The sequence below is a fragment of the Hibiscus syriacus genome, unplaced genomic scaffold, assembly GCF_006381635.1.
Source record: "Hibiscus syriacus cultivar Baekdansim isolate YM2019G1 unplaced genomic scaffold, ASM638163v2 tig00111166_pilon, whole genome shotgun sequence".
In the NCBI taxonomy this organism is placed as follows: domain Eukaryota; kingdom Viridiplantae; phylum Streptophyta; class Magnoliopsida; order Malvales; family Malvaceae; genus Hibiscus; species Hibiscus syriacus.
Window position 1 is genome coordinate 136,860 of NW_024063008.1, and position 20,077 is coordinate 156,936.

Consider the following 20,077-nt stretch of genomic DNA (forward strand, 5'->3'; position numbering starts at 1 on the left):
TTTTTGACACCTTATTTCTCATTTGTTTCAGCCAAAAAACAGAAAAAGGAGAGTTTTAAACTCTCTCCCCAAACTCCTCAAATAATCGTCGATTCACGGCGTTCCCAACGGCAACGAGGCTGTCGACACCTGAAAACAACCACCCACAGAGCCCTACTTATCCCTCCTAATTCCTTTTCCTAAAACCAACCTAAAAACCAAACCCTCGATCCCTCAAAGTTTTAAAACAAAACCCTTACCTTCAAAACAAATGGACCCCTATTCCGATGAAGCAAATGCAGTGGTCGGGAAAGGGTAAGTTTTTCTCTATGTCAAATGGTCTATATTTTTTTTGTTCGAATGGATGCTTGGTTTTTTAAAATGTTCTCTGTTTGGTTTGAATCCCTCCGAATGCCCTCTCTCTTTGTTGCATGTTCGTTTTTAATCGGTTCTTTTTGGGTGAGATGATAACATCTATTCGATAGGCTTTGATTTCTCTGAGTATAGCTGAGTGAAAATCCCATATTTTCAGGATTTAGGGATTTTTTATTTGGGGTTTGTATTTGGTGAGATATGGACTGATTTTCACTATTTTGGTTTATGTTTTGCACTATTCGGCCACTGTTGATGACAAAGGCGGCTCGAGGACTCACCGGCGACAGCTCACGCAGCGGTCTGGGGAAGTTTGAACGTTGAAGGCGGCGGCGGCTAAGGTTGTTGATGAGTTTAGGGTTTTGAAACCCTAATTTAAGCGGGCTCTCTTAATGGGCTCGGGTCGGATCCAACATGGTCTGGGTCTTGTAATTTAAGTCTGGGCAGCTGGGTCATCTAATTTTGGGCCTCGGTTGTAACAGATCACTGGTGGGCTTAGGGATTAGGGCTGCAAAAATATATATGTAACATAATTAATAATAATAATAATAAACATAAACATAATAATAATAATAATAAATTGAAAAAAGATCCGGACAAAAACGAGTATCTACACATACAATCTGCAATAATTTGGTAAAGAAATAGTGACTTTCATACATAAGCATCAAAAGCAGCTATTACAAAATATGGTGAAATTTTATATTGAATAAATTTATAAATCAATGATGTTCTAACAAATATCAAAAGGCCAGTTAGACCCTAAATGCATACAACTCGACAATTTGAACATTTAGAAACATGAAATTGCTGAGCGCTGGCTTCTGCAAACTCACCTCCTGGAAAACCTTGTATCCTTCAGAGTCCTATTCGTTTTGGTCCCCTTGATTAACAATGCCCGTTCTCTCTCCTTCTCCCGCAACTCTTCTAGTGTCTTCTTCCCGGTTTTCCTTCCATCATCCTTCTGCACTCTTTCTGACCTGTCATTGCCATTCCCCTCTTCAACATCTACATTCCGCTTCTCCAGGTACCATGGCAACTTTACTCCCTTTCCAGCAACCCCCATAACCCAATCTATACTTCTCGTCTTCCGGCGCCACAACCTTGGGTGTAGCCTCCTCTTTCTTCAATTTCTTCCTCTTGAACCCATCTTTCTCAGCACCCTCTTCCTTCCCCGTAACTTTAATGGGATCAAAAATCTTAATCCCTTCAAAGAGATTAATGTGACCAGATTTGGGTTCGGATTCAACAACCTCTTCAGGCTCTTCAGCAGCAGTTTCTGAACCTCCAGGTTTACTTAATGGAGCCAAACCACGAGCAGCCCGAAGCTGCTCAAGTCGGAACTCGGCATCCCTTTTCCTTGCCTGTTCACGTTTTAGCTGCTCTTCTTTTGCAGCAGCTTCTTCATCTTTCCGTACTTTCTCTGTTCTCGTAGTTATAAACATTCCAACGTTTCTGGGGTAAGATGTTTAACCTCCATGACCTCCCATAGCAACTCAATTCTAAAATTCAATGGAAAATCACCAGCGTATAGTTTAGTAGGTTTAAAAATCGGAATTTGGAGTCGACATAAAGCAATAGCCGGATGTAAACTTAACGCGGAAACTGAACTTAGGTTTGAACTTACAAACAAGAAAAAAATTAACAAGAACAGGAATTTCAGATCGAAAAGCAATTGGTAATGTGAAGCAATCGAATTTCAAAACAACAGAAACCAGATTGTAATTAAGGTATTTAATTAATTTATTGGGACTACAATTATACCCAAAATTGAATGTATTGATCCAAGAATAAGATGAAAAAGTGTGCTTACCTTTTTGCTACTTAACGATGATTGAAACAGGGGCCTCCTGCTTTGCGAATCAATCGAAACAGATAACCTTAATTCTTCTCTTTTTGGCAATCAGAGAACCCTAATTCACAGCCGATGGATAAAATTAGGAATATATTTCGGCTTATTAGATTAAATGAGATGTTGCAAAATAAATATGATAAAATGTTTTAAACATATCTAAACTACTCCTTTTTTACCCACAAATTTATTATATTTAATATTAAAACATATTAATAATATGGTTAATTACCCCATTCATACTTGAAGTATACTCAATTCTCAGTTTCATATATAATGTTTAAAAAATTTCGATTTCATACATGATGTTTTATACCGTTAACAGGTTCACTCATTTCTGTCACAGAAGGTGACGTGGAACCCTTAACAAAATGACACGTGAAACTTCAGAAATGGGTGACGGGAATGCCACGTGGCACCCATTTAAAGTGTCATATCACCTTCCGTCACAGAAATGGGTGAACCAGTTAACGATAGAAAACATCATGTATGAAATCGAGAATTTTTAAATATTATGTATGAAACATAAAATTAGGTATAGTTCATGTATGAATGAGGTAATTAACCCTTAATAATAATATAAAGTATTTAAAATAAAGTACACAAATATTTTTCGATTATAAGATGTTGTTTTGTTAAGTCCAAATTATTAAAAGTTATAAAATGATTATCTTACTATTCATATGTTTTTAAATTGTCATTTTTTTTATAAAAATTGAATGTCATCTGAACTGTACGTTAACCTGTTGAATGAATATGATAAAATTCGATTTCAAAATTATTTGAGAAAATAATTTTTAATAATAAAAAATTTAAGAAAACAACTCCGTATGATCAACTATATGTGTACCTTTACCATATACACCGCAAACCGTGTGGCGTTTTGACTGCATTAACAAGGCCGCTAAATTAAGGGATTGTTTGTTTACTTCAGAATGATTAATTGTTGAATGATTCAAAGGTTCTGTATGAATTAGCTTTGAATGTGACATGCTGTTTGATAATAGCTCTGAATCATTCAGAATGTACTTTGATGCTGAATCATTCAGCACTATTTTGTTGAATCAGTATTCAACGCTGAACAAACAGCCCCTAACTTTTGGGAAAAAAATGAATAAAGAATAAATTAATATTAATTAGATAAATAACAGCATCAGCCACTAAATAATTCAGAATCAAGGTTATCAAATTTGAATAAGATTCCTTGGGTTAACCAATTTTAATTATCATTTTTACCCTTAGCACCACTAGCAAAAAAAAAATTCAAATCCTCACTAATCAAAGTTCCAAAACAGTAATTAAACTTGAAAACAAAGACGAACAGAGACCTTAGAAATTCAATGGCGGAGGGTTATATATATATGTATGTATGCATCCTCAACACAGTTAAACATCGGGAAGAAGATGGTCAAGCTTGGGTGCGGCATCGACGGGGTCCTGAATGAAGCCAAGTTCAGTAAATCACTGCCTTGGATTGGTGTCTACATAGCAGCGGCGTCTCTCACCTGTGCGGTGGCTATGGCTGCCGACGTTATCCATGGATTCCGCCATTGGAAACTCTGGTTCCCTTGCAAATTCTTCACCATCAACGTCACTTCCTTGATAATAATAACCGTGGCCGTCAAACTATCGGTTTGAACACTCTCATGCCTCGGGGACAAGATCAGCTCACGAAGCTCAGCAGCACCGCCTTGATCTGTACAGTAGTGGGTAACTCTATGCCTTCTAGGAACTATGGAGAACAAAGAAATACTTACCAATATTATAACTTTGGGTATACTTGTGATTACCGTTGTGGAACCTATCCACGGTCCTTCCAAATATTAGGGTATCCTAATATCTTCTTATCTTCGTTGGGAAGTCTAGTTTCAAAGTTTATTATTTAGAATTTTATTTTAGTAGTTGTCTCGTGATCAATATGAAAGTGTCGAAATCATGTGGTTTTTAAAAATGGAAATCTTGATCTTAAACACTTGTTCTTTATTTTTATATATAGAGTGACTGCATGATTTTCGACGAAATTTCTTAATTTTTCAATTCTCTTAGATTGCCTTGTTGGTGACGAAGTTAGCTAATTCAAATAATCCGTCCATGAAGATAAATCTCTCAATGGTCTCGTGGTGTCCCCCACCCCTGGGTTTCTTCAAAATTAATGTGGATGGGGCAGTGAGCCAGTGACAAGTGATTTAAATAGTAGTGGAATTGGTGGTATCCTTAGAAATGAAGAGAGTAAGATTATGGGTTCATTTTCGGCATCTACCGGTCCAGGTCCGCCTATCTTAGCTGAGGTGAAGGCCATTCAAGCTGGTTTAGCTTTGTTTGTGAAATCAGAATGGTGTGATAGGGGTTGTTAATTATACTGATTCTGCAATTGCAGTGAAATAGATTAAGACTCCGAAATGTGTCCTACCGTGTTTTCACAACTAGTTAAGGAAATTGTCAGTGTTGTATTGGAACATAGTATTATTATAAGGTCTGTAAAAAGGGTTGTGAATTGAGAGGCTGACAGTTTGGCTAAGTCGAGTATAGGGTAATTGTTTAGTAATTTTGTTTGGATGATGTGTTTGTAGGGTGGGTGGAGGTTAAGTTGGGGGTGATGTTGTAACAGCCTGTAGTTGTATAAGGTGTAATTCTTTTTGGAATAATATTTGAGGTATTCTTTTCTTTCTTCCGATGTCCCGTTGAAGAACTTTTGTATAGCGGTGGGTATGAAGGGGATTTTTAATGAGGCTTAGTTTCTTATAAAAAAAAGCTTGGTACTGGTGTCATCTTTGTGTTTGAGTTGGAGCATGTTGTCATAATGTTTCTCATGCTTGTTTTGCTTGTTGTTTTAAGCTTTTCGGCTTTGACTGTTCCGACGATTAAGCACTATTTAGAACTTAAATACAAAAAGAAGTATGAAATGGCTCAGAAAGAATGCTCGGTGGCGAATGAAACCAACAACTCATTAGAAGATAAACTCAGAGAAGCGTTGATGAGATATTGGATGATGACTTATACTTGTAGTCCTCAGTTTGTTATTGGCAGATCAGTTACATGTACTGCCTCGGGTGCCTTATGTCTGTTGAGTGCTGCGACATTAGCCGAAGCCATGGTTCGATTTTATCTGATGCTGGGTCTTTTAAGTTCTGCAAGGGGGATTCTGATTATAAGTGGTCAATCAATTTAGTGTTACTTACACAGGCCGTTGCAGTTGGGATGGGTAAATTGCCCCTGCAATAAGATGGTTTGCTATTAATTTCATGTGTCCAACCAGAAGCAAGAAGAAAGGTAACAACACCATATGGTACAAACTAGAAGAATACTGGATTAGGACATTGGTGGAGATGAAAGAGTGCCCATTGAACATACCGGTACGTAATAGATTATGCAGGAGAATTGTCCATGATGCAAAGGTCAAATTTCTGAGCTTGTGTATTGGGATTCAGGCTGGAATTGTGTTCATCAGCAAAGTAATTCGTTTAATCTCGGTTTATTTTATGGGTGGGATTTTGTTATGTTACGACCGCTGTAGAGACCAGCTGATGAAATTCACACCTGATAACAGCATTGGGAATGACTCAGGATTAGAGTTACCCCATATCACAAAGCTAGATCTCAGCCATTTTGTTTTGCATCTCGAAGGTGAAGATTCGCTGGTTGAGGTAGTGATGAAGGATAATCGAGATGCTACTGATTACTGGAGGCGGAAAGCAAAGAAGAAACAACCAAAATATTTCATGGAACTGTTGGAACTATCAAGACCTTGTGAAGGATTCAAGGGACTTACCGAGTTTGATAGTTTCAAAGTACCCTCTCTAGATACCGAAGAAGCTCCAAATTGTTGGTCTCTTTCTTTGGTGCACTGACTAGCATCGTAATTGCAGTTCCAAACATCGAAAGCTGCTCGATCAAACGTCTTATAGCTGGAGTAAATGAAGGTTTGGTGTATGTCAGAAACATAGAGGACATGCAAGGGAATCTTGTAAACGTCAGGAAGGTTGCGGATGTTGTGTGGCTATGAGTCGAGTTGTATCATAGGTGGCTAAATGTGGACCTTTTGCAAACTGTCTCTCCAAGGAAAAAACACAAATGAAATAATGGAAATACTTTCTGATTCAGAAAAGAATATATTCATGGAGTTCAAGAAGTGCAATGCGAATCTGTGCCTACTGGATGACCCTTCAAAGTGGCCTATCAAGGTATTGGCTGCTAATTCCATGTATAGAATATGCCAATCCATTCTGCTAGACTACGAAGCCAAAGATTACAGGATCACGGAAAGATTATTCGAAGCCATAACGGTGATGGTTTCTGATACATTGGCTGCTTGTCTCACCAACTTAAAGCAGTTCATTACGATCAAGTGTTCGACCACCACGATAGAAGAAAGGGAAAAAAGTGTGTGACATGCAGCTCATGTTCTGGGGAAAACTGAAGCGATTCTGAAACTCCTCCATAAAAAATCACTTCCTGGCTTGAATCCAGATAAAATGGCCGTCATGGACGAATGACGATCATTTCATAAGCTGAACAATTCTTTGTATGATACTCCAAGTTCTCAGTTAGCTTCCCCTGCTCCCTATGATGTATACCTAACTGTTGACTAAATGTTTGGAGGCCAGAACTAGCATTTAGCTTAAGTATAATTTGTGTAAATGCCCTTATCAGTGGCTAGTCTCAATGTACATTATCGTTTTGTAACCAATAGCGGGACACTGTCCTTTCTATTAGTTTTAATGCAAAATTATTAGTTGTCATGCAACTAATAATAGTTGTATAATGCATAATAATGGTTCATAATGCATTGTAAGCTGTCAACAATAATGGTTCATAGGTGGCACTAATAATGGTTGAAAAGTGACATGACACAATCTCACATTTAGTCATTGTAATTTAGGGTATTTTCAAGATTAGTCCTTAAAGCTTCTACTATAAATACCCTAGCTCATTTAGCTTCAAAACCATCCCAAAGCATTCTAGCTTTCTTCCAATACTAGAGATAATTTAGAGAGTTTCTTGAGAGTTGTTTTTTCCTTTTTATAAAGAGAGAATTATCATTGTTTTCTCCTTGGTAAATCGAGAGATGTTGTAATTCCTATTTTCTCATAATGAAATTGTTCTACCGTTGCCCGTGGTTTTTACCCTATATTATTTAGGGGTTTTCCACGTAAATTTTGTGTCTTCTTTATCTTTATTTTTATTTTCTCAAATTATCAGTTGCGATTTTGCTCTATCCGATAGTCGTCTTCCGCAACAATTGGTATCCGAGCCAGATTTGAGTGTGTAATATCTGCTTATTTTCTTTGTGGATGCCACCAAAAGGTGGATCCTCCAACATAAGAAAGTAAGAAGGTATTACCCATTCTTTGAAGGTTCTAGAGAAATATTCACGATAGTGAAATAGTGGGAGCTATCCGTAATAGAAGCTATGGCAACGAAATTTGATATTGAAAAATTTAATGGGAGAAATTTCTCATTGTGGAAATTGAAGTTGAAGGCCATCCTGAGGAAAGACGGTTGTCTAGCAGCTATCAGTGAAAGGCCGGTAGATTTCACAGATGACAACAAATGGATCGAAATGGACGGGAATGCTATGGCAAACTTTCATCTAGCATTAGCAGATGAAGTATTGTCAAGCATCGAGGCCACATCATTGCACAATAAAATTTTCCTTAAGAGGAAATTGTACACTCTCCGGATGTCAGAATCTACTTCAGTGATGAAGCACTTAAACACACTGAACACTTTATTTTCTCAGCTTACATCCTTAAGCTGTAAAATAGTAGAACAAGAACGTGCTGAACTTCTACTTCAAAGTCTATCGGATTCGTATGATCAACTCATCATCAACTTGACAAACAGTAATATCACCAGTCTAGTCTTCAATGACGTTGCAGTCGTTGTTCTACAAGAAGAAAATCGGCGCAAGAACAAGGAAGACAGACAAGTAAATCTGCAACAAGCAGAAGCATTGACAACGATGAGAGGGAGATCAACAGAACGTGGCCAAAGCAGCAGTCACAAACATGGTAGATCGAAGTCAAGAAGCAAGAAGAAGAATTTAAAGTGCTACAACTGTGGAAAGATGGGTCACTTGAAGAAGGATTGTTGGAGTCTAAATAAAAACTCCAATCCATAAGGCAATACTGCAAACACTTCAGATGATGGAGATGCTCTATGCTGTGAACCACCGTGGAAGGTAGAAAGAGATATGCAGATATGTGGCTCATTGATTCGGGAGCAACATATCACATGACCTCAAGAAGAGAATGGTTCCATCATTATGAACCTGTCTCAGGAGGATCTGTGTATAGTTGAAATGATCATGCCTTAGAGATCATTGGCGTGGGAACCATCAAATTAAAGATGTATGATGGAACAATTAAAGTTGTTCGAGATGTGCGGCACGTGAAAGGCCTGAAGAAAAATTTATTATCCTACGAATTGTTGGATAATAATGCAAGTAAGATTGAAACAAGGAAAGAAATCATGAAGGTGTTCCGTGGAGCGCTTGTGGTGCTGAAAGACAAAAAGATAGCTGCAAACTTGTACATGCTGAAGGGAGAAACTTTGCTAGAAGCAGAAACCTCTGTTGCCTCATGTAGTTCAGATTCTGCAATGTTATGGCATCAGAAACTTGGACACATGTCAGAACAAGGAATGAAAGTCCTTGTGGAGAAAAAGCTACTTCCAGGCTTAACAAAAGTATCATTTCCTTTGTGTGAGCATTGCATAACAAGTTAGCAGCACCGGTTGAAATTCAACACGTCAAATTCTAGAGCCAAAAGTGTTCTAGAATTGGTTCACTCTGATGTATGGCAAGCACCAGTTACATCCCTAGGCGGAGCAAAATACTTTGTCTCATTTATTGATGACTACTCCAGGAGATGTTGGGTATACCCTATTAAGAAGAAGTCATATGTGTTTTCCACTTTCAAAAACTTCAAAGCGCGGGTGGAACTTGATTCTGGAAATAAGATCAAGTGTTTTAGAATAGATAATAGAGGAGAATACACAAGTGAATAATTTGATGACTTTTGCAGGAAAGAATGCATCAAAAGACAGTTCACAGTGGCAAACACTCCTCAACAAAATAGAGTGGCAGAGCAGAGCGGATGAACAGAACCTTATTAGAAAGAACAAGAGCAATGTTGAGGGATGCTGGCCTAGAAAAATCATTCTGGGTAGAAGCAGTCAATATCGCCTGTTATTTGGTGAATCGAGCTCCATCAACTGTAATAGAGCTGAAAACACCAATGGAGATGTGGACTGGTAAACCAGCTGATTATTCAAACCTCCATGTATTTGAAAGTATTGTGTACGTGATGTACAACGCCCAAGAAATTTCAAAGTTGGATCCAAAATCCAGGAAATGCAAATTCTTGGGGTATGCTGATGGAGTAAAGGGGTATCGCTTGTGGGATCCCACTGCCCGCAAAGTGATCATTAGCAGGGATGTTATCTTTGTAGAAGATAAGCTACAAAGAAAAGAAGATGATGATAGCGCTGAAAAATCAGAGACTACACAGATACATGTGGAAAAGGAGTTTGAACAAGGAGATTCTTCTGAAGCAGAACCAGCACATGATGAACAAGAACCAGAGAGTTCTGAAGTTTCAATAACTCGTCAATCAGATCGTGTGAGAAGACGTCCCAATTGGCACTCAGATTATGTTATAGAAGGTAATATTGCATACTGCCTTTTAACAGATGACGGTGAGCCATCAACATATCAGGAGGCAATAAACAGCTCAGATGCTTCATTGTGGACGATGGTGATGCAAGAAGAAATTGAAGCCCTTCATAAAAATAATACATGAGACCTTGTGACACTACCACAAGGAAGGAAGCCAATTGGTAACAAATGGGTCTTCAAAATCAAGCGAAATAGTGACGATCAAGTTGAGAGGTATCGTGCAAGACTGGTGGTCAAAGGATATGCTCAAAAAGAAGGTATTGATTTCAATGAAATATTTTCTCTTGTGGTTCGATTAACAACGGTTCGAGTAGTTTTGGCAATATGTGCTACATTGAACTTACATCTAGAGCAGCTAGATGTTAAAAGAGTTTTTCTTCATGGAAATCTTGAAGAAGAGATTTACATGCTCCAACCTGAAGGTTTTGAAGAAAAAGAAAAGAAGAACTTGGTTTGCAGGTTGAACAAATCTCTATGCGGTCTAAAGCAGGCGTCAAGGTATTGGTATAAGAGATTTGATTCCTTCATTATGTGCCTTGGATACAACAGACTTAATGCAGACCCTTGTGCTTATTTCAAGAGGTCTGGTGATAACAATTTTGTTATATTGTTGTTGTATGTGGATGACATGTTGGTTTCAGGACCCAACAAAGATCATATTGAAGAATTGAAGGCACAACTGGCTAGGGAATTTGAAATGAAGGATTTGGGATCAGCAAACAAGATTCTAGGGATACAAATTCACCGAGACAGAAGTAATAGGAAGATTTGGCTTTCACAAAAGAATTACTTAAAGAAGATCTTGTCACGATTCAGCATGCAAGATTGTAAGCCAATTTCTACCTCTCTTCCTATTAACTTCAAATTATCCTTCAGTATGAGTCCTAGCAGTGAAGAAGAGAGGATGGAGATGTCTCGAGTACCGTATGCATCGGCAGTGGGAAGTTTAATGTTCGCTATGATATGCACAAGACCAGACATTGCACAAGCAGTGGGAGTGGTTAGTCGGTACATGGCAAATCCAGGCAAAGAGCATTGAAATACAGTAAAGAGGATCCTGAGATACATCAAAGGGACCTCAAATATTGCATTATGTTACGGAGGATCAAATTTACTTATCAATGGGTATGTTGATTCTGAATATGCAGGGGATTTGGATAAAAGCAAATCTACTACAGGATATGTGTTTAAAGTTGTTGGTGGAGCTGTAAGCTGGGTTTCAAAATTACAGTCAGTTGTGGCTACATCCACAACAAAAGCATAATATGTAGCAGCTACACAAGCCAGTAAAGAAGCAATTTGGTTGAAGATGCTATTGGAGGAGCTTGGGCACAATCAAGAATATGTCTCTCTGTTTTGTGACAGTCAAAGCACCTTGCATCTAGCAAGGAATCCAACATTTCATTCAAGGACAAAGCACATACGAGTTCAGTACCATTTCATTCATGAAAAGGTGGAAGAAGGGACGGTAGATATGCAGAAGATCCATACAAAAGACAACATAGCAGATTTCATGACGAAAGCGATCAATGCTGATAAATTTACCTGGTGTCGATCCTCTTGTGGCATGTCAGAGACGTAAACAACATGATGATACAAGGTAGAAAGAATGGTGTGAAGATATGATTGTTCCAATCAAATCTTCAAGTGGGAGATTATTAGTTGTCATGCAAAATTATTAGTTGTCATGCAACTAATAATAGTTGTATAATGCATAATAATGGTTCATAATGCATTGTAAGTTGGCAACAATAATGGTTCATAGGTGGCACTAATAATGGTTGAAAAGTGACATGACAAAATCTCACATTTAGTCATTGTAATTTAGGGTATTTTCAAGATTAGTCCTTAAAGCTTCTACTATAAATACCCTAGCTCATTTAGCTTCAAAATCATCCCAAAGCATTCTAGCTTTCTTCCAATACTAGAGAGAATTTAGAGAGTTTCTTGAGAGTTGTTTTCTCTTTTTTATCAAAAGAGAATTATCATTGTTTTCTCCTTGGTAAATCGAGAGAGGTTATAATTCCTATTTTCTCATAGTGAAATTCTTCTACCGTTACCCGTGGTTTTTACTCTATATTATTTAGGGGTTTTCCACGTAAATTTTGTGTCTTCTTTATCTTCATTTTTATTTTCTCAAATTATCAGTTACGATTTTTCTCTATCCGATAGCCGTCTTCCGCAACACTTTCAATGAAAATTTTTCCTCTAGTTGTTATGCAGAAAGCAAGGGGAAATGGGCCTCTATATTTCGTTTTAGTTGGTTTTGCATTGTTTGTAACTGGGCTAGGCTGCTATTAACCTTTTCTGGTTAGAGGATTGATGGTTGTTAAGATTTTCACGGGAAAGGTAATTTCTCTAGGAGCTGAACTTGAATTATACATATAGTAGAGAGTTAAAAATATAATTTTACAGTTTTTAAAAGAACTAAATCACCATTTCATCATTTTAGGAGCAAAAATATAATCGTGCATCAAATTATAAATAGATAACTTGAAGAGGGGCCGCTTTATAATTTGACCAATTTTACAATAAGGGGGATTGAGTGTTCCCATGAAGCATGTTTCTTAATCATTGAACTATACGGTTTACAGATATTGGAAGGAACATATCCTCCAAATCCGAGGCAGTCAAAGCTTCCACACTATTAAACTCTTCGCTTCCAAGCATGTCCTTGTCCCTTAATACTCTTTTACTTTCCCTTAATCATCAGATTTAAGCAACTCAAACCCCAGAAGAAATACCAAAAACAAGCATACTGTAAACAACCAAACGTGTACGTGTTTGTCATCACAGACCAGAAAATATCAACATTTGTTTGGAGAATCAGGAATAATGGACCCACGGTTCTGAACATTTCCCACACGTGTCAACCTGTTGTGTTGCATGCATCTTACACCCTTTTACCCCACTATTTTTATACTCTATCCCACTGCCTCCTTTCGCTTTTCATTTCTCTTTACATCAAAAACATAACATCCATGGGGAAACAAGGTTCTGTTTTACACAATAATCCCTCTTTACTTTTCCTGCTGTTATTGCTTTTTGAAGCCACAAACGTTGGTGGAGACGCCCGGTTGAACCACTGGGAATCTGGAATCCGACTGCCTTCAGATGAGCCGCAAGGTGTTGATGATCAGGAACTCGGAACAAGATGGGCTGTTCTCGTGGCTGGTTCAGCTGGCTTTGGTAATTACAGGCATCAGGTAATATTAATAAAGCATTTATCAACTATAATACCACTTACTTTTAGTCTGTAATACTGGTTTGATTACATGGGGATGCAAGTGCAGGCAGATGTATGCCACGCCTATCAGCTGTTAAGGAAAGGAGGATTGAAGGAACAGAACATCATCGTGTTTATGAACGATGACATAGCCATGAATGACCTGAATCCAAGGCCAGGAATCATCATCAACCATCCCCAAGGCGATGATGTTTATGCTGGTGTTCCTAAGGTGATATAGACTGATACTAGTCTTTCCACTCAACTTGGTGTTTGAGCATACTTAATTTTTTATAGTTAATATTGATGGGTCTGTATGGAATGGTAGGATTACACTGGTGAGCATGTTACCGCTGCAAATTTGTATGCAGTACTTCTTGGTAACAGAAGTGCATTGAGTGGTGGAAGTGGAAAGGTTGTTGATAGCAATCCCAATGACAGAATCTTCATATACTACTCGGATCATGGAGGCCCCGGGGTTCTAGGGATGCCAAATATGCCATTTCTGTATGCCATGGATTTTCTTGATGTCTTGAAGAAGAAACATGCAGCTGGAAGCTACAGAGAGACGGTAACAGATCTTCTAGTTTCAAAACAAACCATCCTCTGCAGTTCGATAAATTCAATAATCTTTTGATGAATATTACTTGTATGATGACCTTTTATGTTGCATTTCTGATGCGACCAGGTTATATATGTAGAAGCTTGTGAGAGTGGAAGTATCTTCGAAGGCATAATGCCGAATGATCTTAACATTTATGTAACAACGGCGTCGAATGCGCAAGAGAGTAGTTGGGGAACTTATTGTCCTGGGATGGATCCTCCTCCACCTCCGGAGTTCATCACTTGTTTAGGAGATTTGTATAGTGTAGCCTGGATGGAGGACAGGTATATGCACTTATTCTACTTTGAACTCTTTCAAGACGAGTCCAGTCGGTCACGATCCTATTGATCTGCAGTTATCATCTTAATTGGACTTTGGTTTTAGTTTATGTTTCAAAAACTATTCCGAGCCTTTTTATTTTCTTATGATCTGCAGTGAAACTCACAATCTAAAGAGGGAAACCGTAGAGCAACAATATGAAACAGTAAGCAGCACAAAATTTATGCAAACTATTGCTGTTATAATTTTGAGTTATGGTCTGCTTAAGTCCTCATTGGAAATACTAATGTATGATTATTCTTGAATTTTCATAATGCAGGTAAGGGAACGGACTTCCAATTTCAACGCCGATGCGATCGGTGGATCCCATGTGATGGAATACGGGAATACAAGCATTAAAGCTGAGAAACTTTATTTGTATCAAGGCTTTGATCCTGCTACCGTGAATTTGTCTCCTAATGAATTAAACCACAACACATGCATGGAAGCTATTAACCAGAGAGATGCAGATGTTCTCTTTTTATGGTATATGGTGAGCTTGAGCCCTATCCTTTTTCTTTTCTCCCTCATGGGATATTTGTTTAAAATGATACCGATGTAGGTCGTCTCGTTTGTTATACAGTACAAAAATTCAGAAGACGGATCAAAGAAGAAAGAAATAATGACACAGATTACTGAGACCATGAGGCATAGAATCCACTTGGATGGCAGCATCGACTTGATTGGAACACTCCTTTATGGGCCAGCAAAAGGCTCTGCCATCCTCAACGCCATCAGGGAACCCGGTTTGCCGCTCGTTGATGTCTGGCAGTGCTTGAAACACATGGTATTACTCTCTCTTTCACTCAAAATTTAACTAGCCATATTCCTTCTGCTCTTGAACGTTCAATTAAGTTGCAAAACCAAATGTTGACTCCAGGTCCGGTTGTTCGAGATACACTGCGGATCACTGACTCAATATGGAATGAAGCACATGCGTGCATTTGCCAACATTTGCAACAATGGTGTTTCTCGGTCCTTAATGGAGGAAGCATGCTTCGCGGCATGCGGTGGTCATGATCCGAGACCATGGCATCCTTCAAACCATGGGTATAGCGCTTGATTGATGGATATTAATTCATATTATCATACGTAAATAACCTCTCAAGAGTAGTTGAAGGCATAAATATGTTGCTAAAAACAAAGGAAACGCTTCTGTTTTCTAAATGTTTAAGTCCAAAAGTAAAGAGAAAAAAATGGGCTAAGGTACATGGGTTAGTAGGGGTAAATGAAAGATTAGTTCAAGGCCAAGATTTGGTACTTATACATGTGAGGTCAGCAAATTTTGGTCCTCTATTATAAAATAAACACCTATGATTGGAACTTGTTGCCTTAGTTTCTTTGATTGTTGACCTATATATTCATCATTCTAGCCATGTTCTTCCCCTCTTACCACTATTATTGGGAATCAAATTATTTCATAAGATCATAATTCTGGACTTTTTGATTTATTTCATTAATCAAAGATCTTGTAATCATATTAAATATTGAGATAAAAGAATGTCATTAATGGAGGACCCCAAATATAATTTCCCAAAGATATGCACCGATCTGACAGGTTAAGCAGTTGGTAACTGGGATTTGGGGATTCTCTTTCCTGGTTCCTTTTGTTTGTTTTAGGGTGATTGTGTTTTCTTCGTTAATATATAATAAAATGTTTGTGTATATATTTAGAGTAAAAACTGTTTTATTTATTTGAAATGTATAACAATTGAATAATGAACATCTTCTCTATATTTACAGAAAAATTAGCTGAATCAAATTTTACCCGCCACCGAAGTTAGGGGCGAAACGTAAAATTACAAATAACGGCGGTGTTGTTTCCGTCGGCAATGATCCCAATCGGCAATTCTCATCTTAACCTTCTCAAACTCGGAAATTCCGCAAGGCAACGTGATTCCACCCGATTGATTTAACCCGTAAACCCGCTCCGCATCCTTCAACAGCTCACTGAATAGAGGATGATTAAAATAGATCAAAGGCACCACCACCCTCCTCGTATTTCCTTCCGATTCGCCGATGTACACGGCAAGGTGCCCCTTCGGAACTCCAACCCGCTTCGCTTCCTTTCCTCCCAATTGAATGTAACCCGGATCCGATTCCGAATCACACAGTCCCTTGGTTCCTCGTCGGAGAAACGCCGCGAAAGAGCATAGTCTTGTTAGAGGGCTGCAGTTTCCCAAGAAACTATTCCTCAAGTTTCTTCTTCTTCTAGGTCGTATTATCCAATTTAAAACCTTCACTAGCTTGCGCCCAAGCTTGAACCCTCTGATTTTCTTCATGATCATTACGTTGAGAAATGAAAATTAAACAAATTTGTTAATGCCTCTGTTTCTCTTTCGTTTTGTGTTTTTTCTTCAGGGGTTTTGAGTTTGGTGGTTATGGGGGATGCTTTGGTTCGAGAATTGGAGGAGGACAAGAGAATAAGGTTGCATTATTTGGAGGAGATTGAGAGATGTTTATATAGAAGATTTTTCTACGGTGTCAGGTTTTAGGTTTACTGTGGTGTAAGAAAAAAGAAAACAGAGATCGCAGAAAATATATGGTAATGGTCGGCGGCAGGCGCGCTGTAGTGACCAACAAGCGGCGATGCAAAAGTAATATAGAATTCAGGGTAAATTCAATATTTAGTCATTTAACTATGTTTTCGGTTATTTTTTATCATCCAATTATATTTTTTTAAAACAAAATAAAAACTGAAATTTAGATATAATTTTTTAAACAAAATAGTTGAGTGATCGAAATGATTCTACAAAAATGATTCAGTGAACGTAGCCTATAATTTATTATTTTTAAATGAAATTTTCAAAATTGATGTTATCATGAATGATTGAGGACGGACGGGTGAGAGCAGTCGCATCATGAAATTTTAAATTTACTCATGTTTTAGGTTTTTTGTATATTTTTTTAATTATCTATTTTTACCTCTTAAATTTTTATAAGTTTGTTTCATCTAAAATTTTATAAATTCGTTTTTCTAACATAAAAACATACATCATTTCCTGGATATTATAAATATTTAAAACTAAATAATATGCTAAAAATGTTTGTGTTATGCATATTGATTTTGTAATACATCCTTTAATATTATTATCGTAATTCATATCTCAATTGTTTTAAGAAATGTGGTCTATATTTTTTATTGACAAATCTTTCCTATGATCGGACTGAAGATCGAATTGCGGCTCTACGGTTTCCCAAGAGGCAGGATTTAAATTAATTATTTGTCTAACTAGGTTTGGCAATCCGATTACTGGAATCTTTGCTTATTCAATTCTGATTCGATATAATAATAAAAAATTGGAAACTCGATTCTACTTTGATTTAATATGTTTTTAAATTTTCATATATTTTATTAAAATAAAATTTAATTAATTTAATAATAAAAAATAAAAGCAAATTTAAATATTATATCATAATTCTAGTACTTTGTAAGTTAAATTTGTATTTATATTTTTATCATATCTTAATTAATAATACATAAATTCATAAAATATTTTTTTATTAATTATTCGAGTTAATTGCACCATATGTCTCTAAACTATGATTCTCATTTTAAATTAGACCCTAAACTTTTGAACATAACCAACTTTTTTTGGATTTGTCAAAATGACCAACAAAATCGCAATGCGAAATAAAAATCGCAACGCGATCTCCAGAATCGCAAATCAGTTCCCATAATCACAACGCGATTATGAAGAATCGCAATGCGATAGTACAAATTCGCATTGCGATTTTCCAGAATCGCAACGCGGATATGAAAATCGCAACGCGAACATATAAATCGCAACGCGATTCTGACTATCGCAACGAGTATCCATAAAATCGCAACGCGTATCCGTAAATCGCAACGAGAATACGTAAATCGCAACGCGTATCTGTAAATCGCAACGAGAATACGTAAATCGCAATGCGTATCCGTAAATCGCAACGACAATACGTAAAATCGCAATGCGTATCCGTAAATCGCAACGCGATTTTTAAAGCGCCATTATAATCGCTACGAGTATTTTATTTTCAAATTCCAAACACGAATATTAATTATCGGAACACTGAACCGTTCACAATATATCCCGTAATCGCAACTCATAACCTAAAACCTAAAAAAAATCACAACTCAGTCCCATCTCCATCTCTCACTCTCTACGGCGAAATCCGTCCCTATCTCCGGCGAAATCCCTCACAATCATTCAGAAATGGAAAATCAACCTCCGAGAGTTAGTTTTTTTAATTATTTTTATTTTAAAATTTTTGCATTATTTTAGGTTTTTTATATTGAAATTGATGATAAGTTTACTGGTAATTTCAATAATAGATTAACCATTTCACTTAGATTTCTTATTAAATTCATTCGATTGCCGCCAATACTGCTAAACTGTTTAGTCTTTAACCCTGTGAAGTTAGTATTTGTCTTTGTTTTGTCTTTTGGTTGAAGTAATGCAATCAATTAAAGTTTCAATTTGCAGAAGAATAATAGTTTCTAAACTTAAAATCGCAACATGAAAATGAAAATCGCAACAAGAAAATGACTATCGCAACGAGAGAAATGAAAATCGCAACGAGAGAATCGCAACGCGAAATGAAAATCGCAATGAGATAATCGCAACGCGAAACCAAAATCGCATTGCGATTTTCATTTCGCGTTGCGATTCTCTCGTTGCGATAGTCATTTCCGCGTTGCGATTTTCATTCTCTTGTTGCGATTTTCATTTCAACCAAAAGACAAAACAGTGTTGCAAATTTTAGTTTCAAGAATAAACTACTACTCTTTATGTTTATTGTTTTTGGTATATCTTCACTGTTTAAATATCATGTTTGTTTATTTACTGATTTTTGTATTTAATTATTTAGTGGCCCGATAAGGTGGATGCTTTACGTCGGGTTTTTCTTGCAAGACAGAGTTCACGCATCAGACGGCGTGCACGTGCTATTAAGTCTCCATACACCCCAATAGTAAGAAGACACCGCAAGAAGAAGCCCGACTCGCATGTCATCCCTCAAGAGTCCACTCCTATCGTTGAAGAGGCCCCTATCATTCCTTGAGAGTCCTCTCCCACCGTTCAAGAGGCCACTGTCATCGTTGAAGAGGTCCCTCCCACCATTCAAGAGCCCCGATTCACATGGCGTCATATGTAAGATTCTTGAGAAACCCTCTGACGTGCCGGACATGATGGATGAGAGTTGGCTCTCGTATGAGTTACCGGCCAGTACCATTCCGGTATCTGAAGTGGAGATGAGACAACTACCAGACACAATTCTGGATAACACCCTTTGGGCTAAGACCGCAGTTGATTTTTATCTACATGAGCGGAGCCAAGGGTGTATCACTGACATATGCAAGCTCAACGATGATATCTATTTGTTGCTTGATCGGTCTTAGTGGGGCATATTATTAGGGGTCGAAGACAATGGCTATTTCGATGGAGGGTAAGTCTTATATTTTTCTTATATTTCAATTTGATTTTTTTTTTTAAATTTATGTAAGTTACTAATATATGTCTTTTTTTTTGTAAAACAGCATATCGATGCGTGGGTGTCACGTCTTCTAATAATTAGGAAACTTAAGAAAAATAAAAAGAAATACACAATATACAATTATGCCGACGTCTTTTAACGTCGTTCACTTGAAGAATCAACGAGATGAATCATTTGCGTTGGGCAATGGACAAGCTAAACTTTATCCTGGATGGTGGGAGGTCGATAAGGTTAGTATTTATTTTAGATTGAGTTTAAAGGTATTCATAAATAAGTGCACAAATGAATGAATTATTACTTATGATTGCAGGTGTTTATCCCTGTTTTGGAAAGTAAACATTGGCTTCTCGTCGAGCTTCAGCTCCCATCCCTTAAGGAAATAGTATATGACAGTATGATAAATTACATATCATTGGCTGATTTAAGAGATATTATTAAGGGATGGAGCTCTCATTTGGTTAAATTCTTGGATGCGATAAATTATTAGACTCGTTCTGGAAACAAGAAGCCAAAGAAGCTCAATATTACAGTTAGCAGAGATGAGACCGCGCCACAACAAACGAAGGAACCCAG

At 37.4% G+C, this 20,077-nt stretch overlaps 3 protein-coding genes and 1 pseudogene across 5 annotated transcripts; 2 read left to right on the forward strand and 2 right to left on the reverse strand.

Moving 5' to 3' along the window:
* Positions 1-1,041: 1,041 nt before the first annotated feature.
* LOC120155368 lies at positions 1,042-1,841 on the reverse strand (annotated as a pseudogene).
* A 3,604-nt stretch (positions 1,842-5,445) lies between these two features.
* On the forward strand, positions 5,446-6,206 carry LOC120155268. Its single transcript, XM_039166841.1, has 2 exons — positions 5,446-6,025; positions 6,070-6,206. The coding sequence occupies exons 1-2, from the start codon at positions 5,446-5,448 to the stop codon at positions 6,204-6,206; spliced, it is 717 nt and encodes a 238-aa protein (XP_039022772.1).
* A 6,616-nt stretch (positions 6,207-12,822) lies between these two features.
* Positions 12,823-16,547, forward strand: LOC120155185 (vacuolar-processing enzyme-like). Of its 3 annotated transcripts, none has more exons than XM_039166768.1 (9): positions 12,823-13,087; positions 13,175-13,339; positions 13,436-13,678; positions 13,796-13,995; positions 14,147-14,195; positions 14,310-14,522; positions 14,592-14,816; positions 14,910-15,079; positions 16,391-16,547. In XM_039166768.1, the coding sequence occupies exons 1-9, from the start codon at positions 12,863-12,865 to the stop codon at positions 16,479-16,481; spliced, it is 1,581 nt and encodes a 526-aa protein (XP_039022699.1). In that variant the 5' UTR covers positions 12,823-12,862; the 3' UTR covers positions 16,482-16,547. The 3 variants fall into 3 exon arrangements, with proteins under 3 accessions (XP_039022699.1, XP_039022701.1, XP_039022700.1); XM_039166770.1 differs by lacking the exon at positions 16,391-16,547 and adding an exon at positions 15,773-15,793; XM_039166769.1 differs by having other exon boundaries at positions 12,826-13,087; positions 14,613-14,816.
* Positions 15,821-16,418, reverse strand: LOC120155186 (auxin-responsive protein SAUR36-like). The gene has a single exon (XM_039166771.1). The coding sequence runs from the start codon at positions 16,315-16,317 to the stop codon at positions 15,829-15,831; it is 489 nt and encodes a 162-aa protein (XP_039022702.1). The 5' UTR covers positions 16,318-16,418; the 3' UTR covers positions 15,821-15,828.
* Positions 16,548-20,077: the final 3,530 nt, after the last annotated feature.

Coding starts and splice junctions, on each gene's coding strand:
- LOC120155268 (XM_039166841.1), top strand. CDS start 5,446: ATGTGTCCAACCAGAAGCAAGAAGAAAGGTAACAACACCATATGGTAC. Junction 6,026..6,069: donor TACCGAAGAAGCTCCAAATT/GTTGGTCTCTTT, acceptor TCGTAATTGCAG/TTCCAAACATCGAAAGCTGC.
- LOC120155185 (XM_039166768.1), top strand. CDS start 12,863: ATGGGGAAACAAGGTTCTGTTTTACACAATAATCCCTCTTTACTTTTC. Junction 13,340..13,435: donor TTTATGCTGGTGTTCCTAAG/GTGATATAGACT, acceptor ATGGAATGGTAG/GATTACACTGGTGAGCATGT. Junction 13,996..14,146: donor GTAGCCTGGATGGAGGACAG/GTATATGCACTT, acceptor TATGATCTGCAG/TGAAACTCACAATCTAAAGA.
- LOC120155186 (XM_039166771.1), bottom strand. CDS start 16,317: ATGATCATGAAGAAAATCAGAGGGTTCAAGCTTGGGCGCAAGCTAGTG.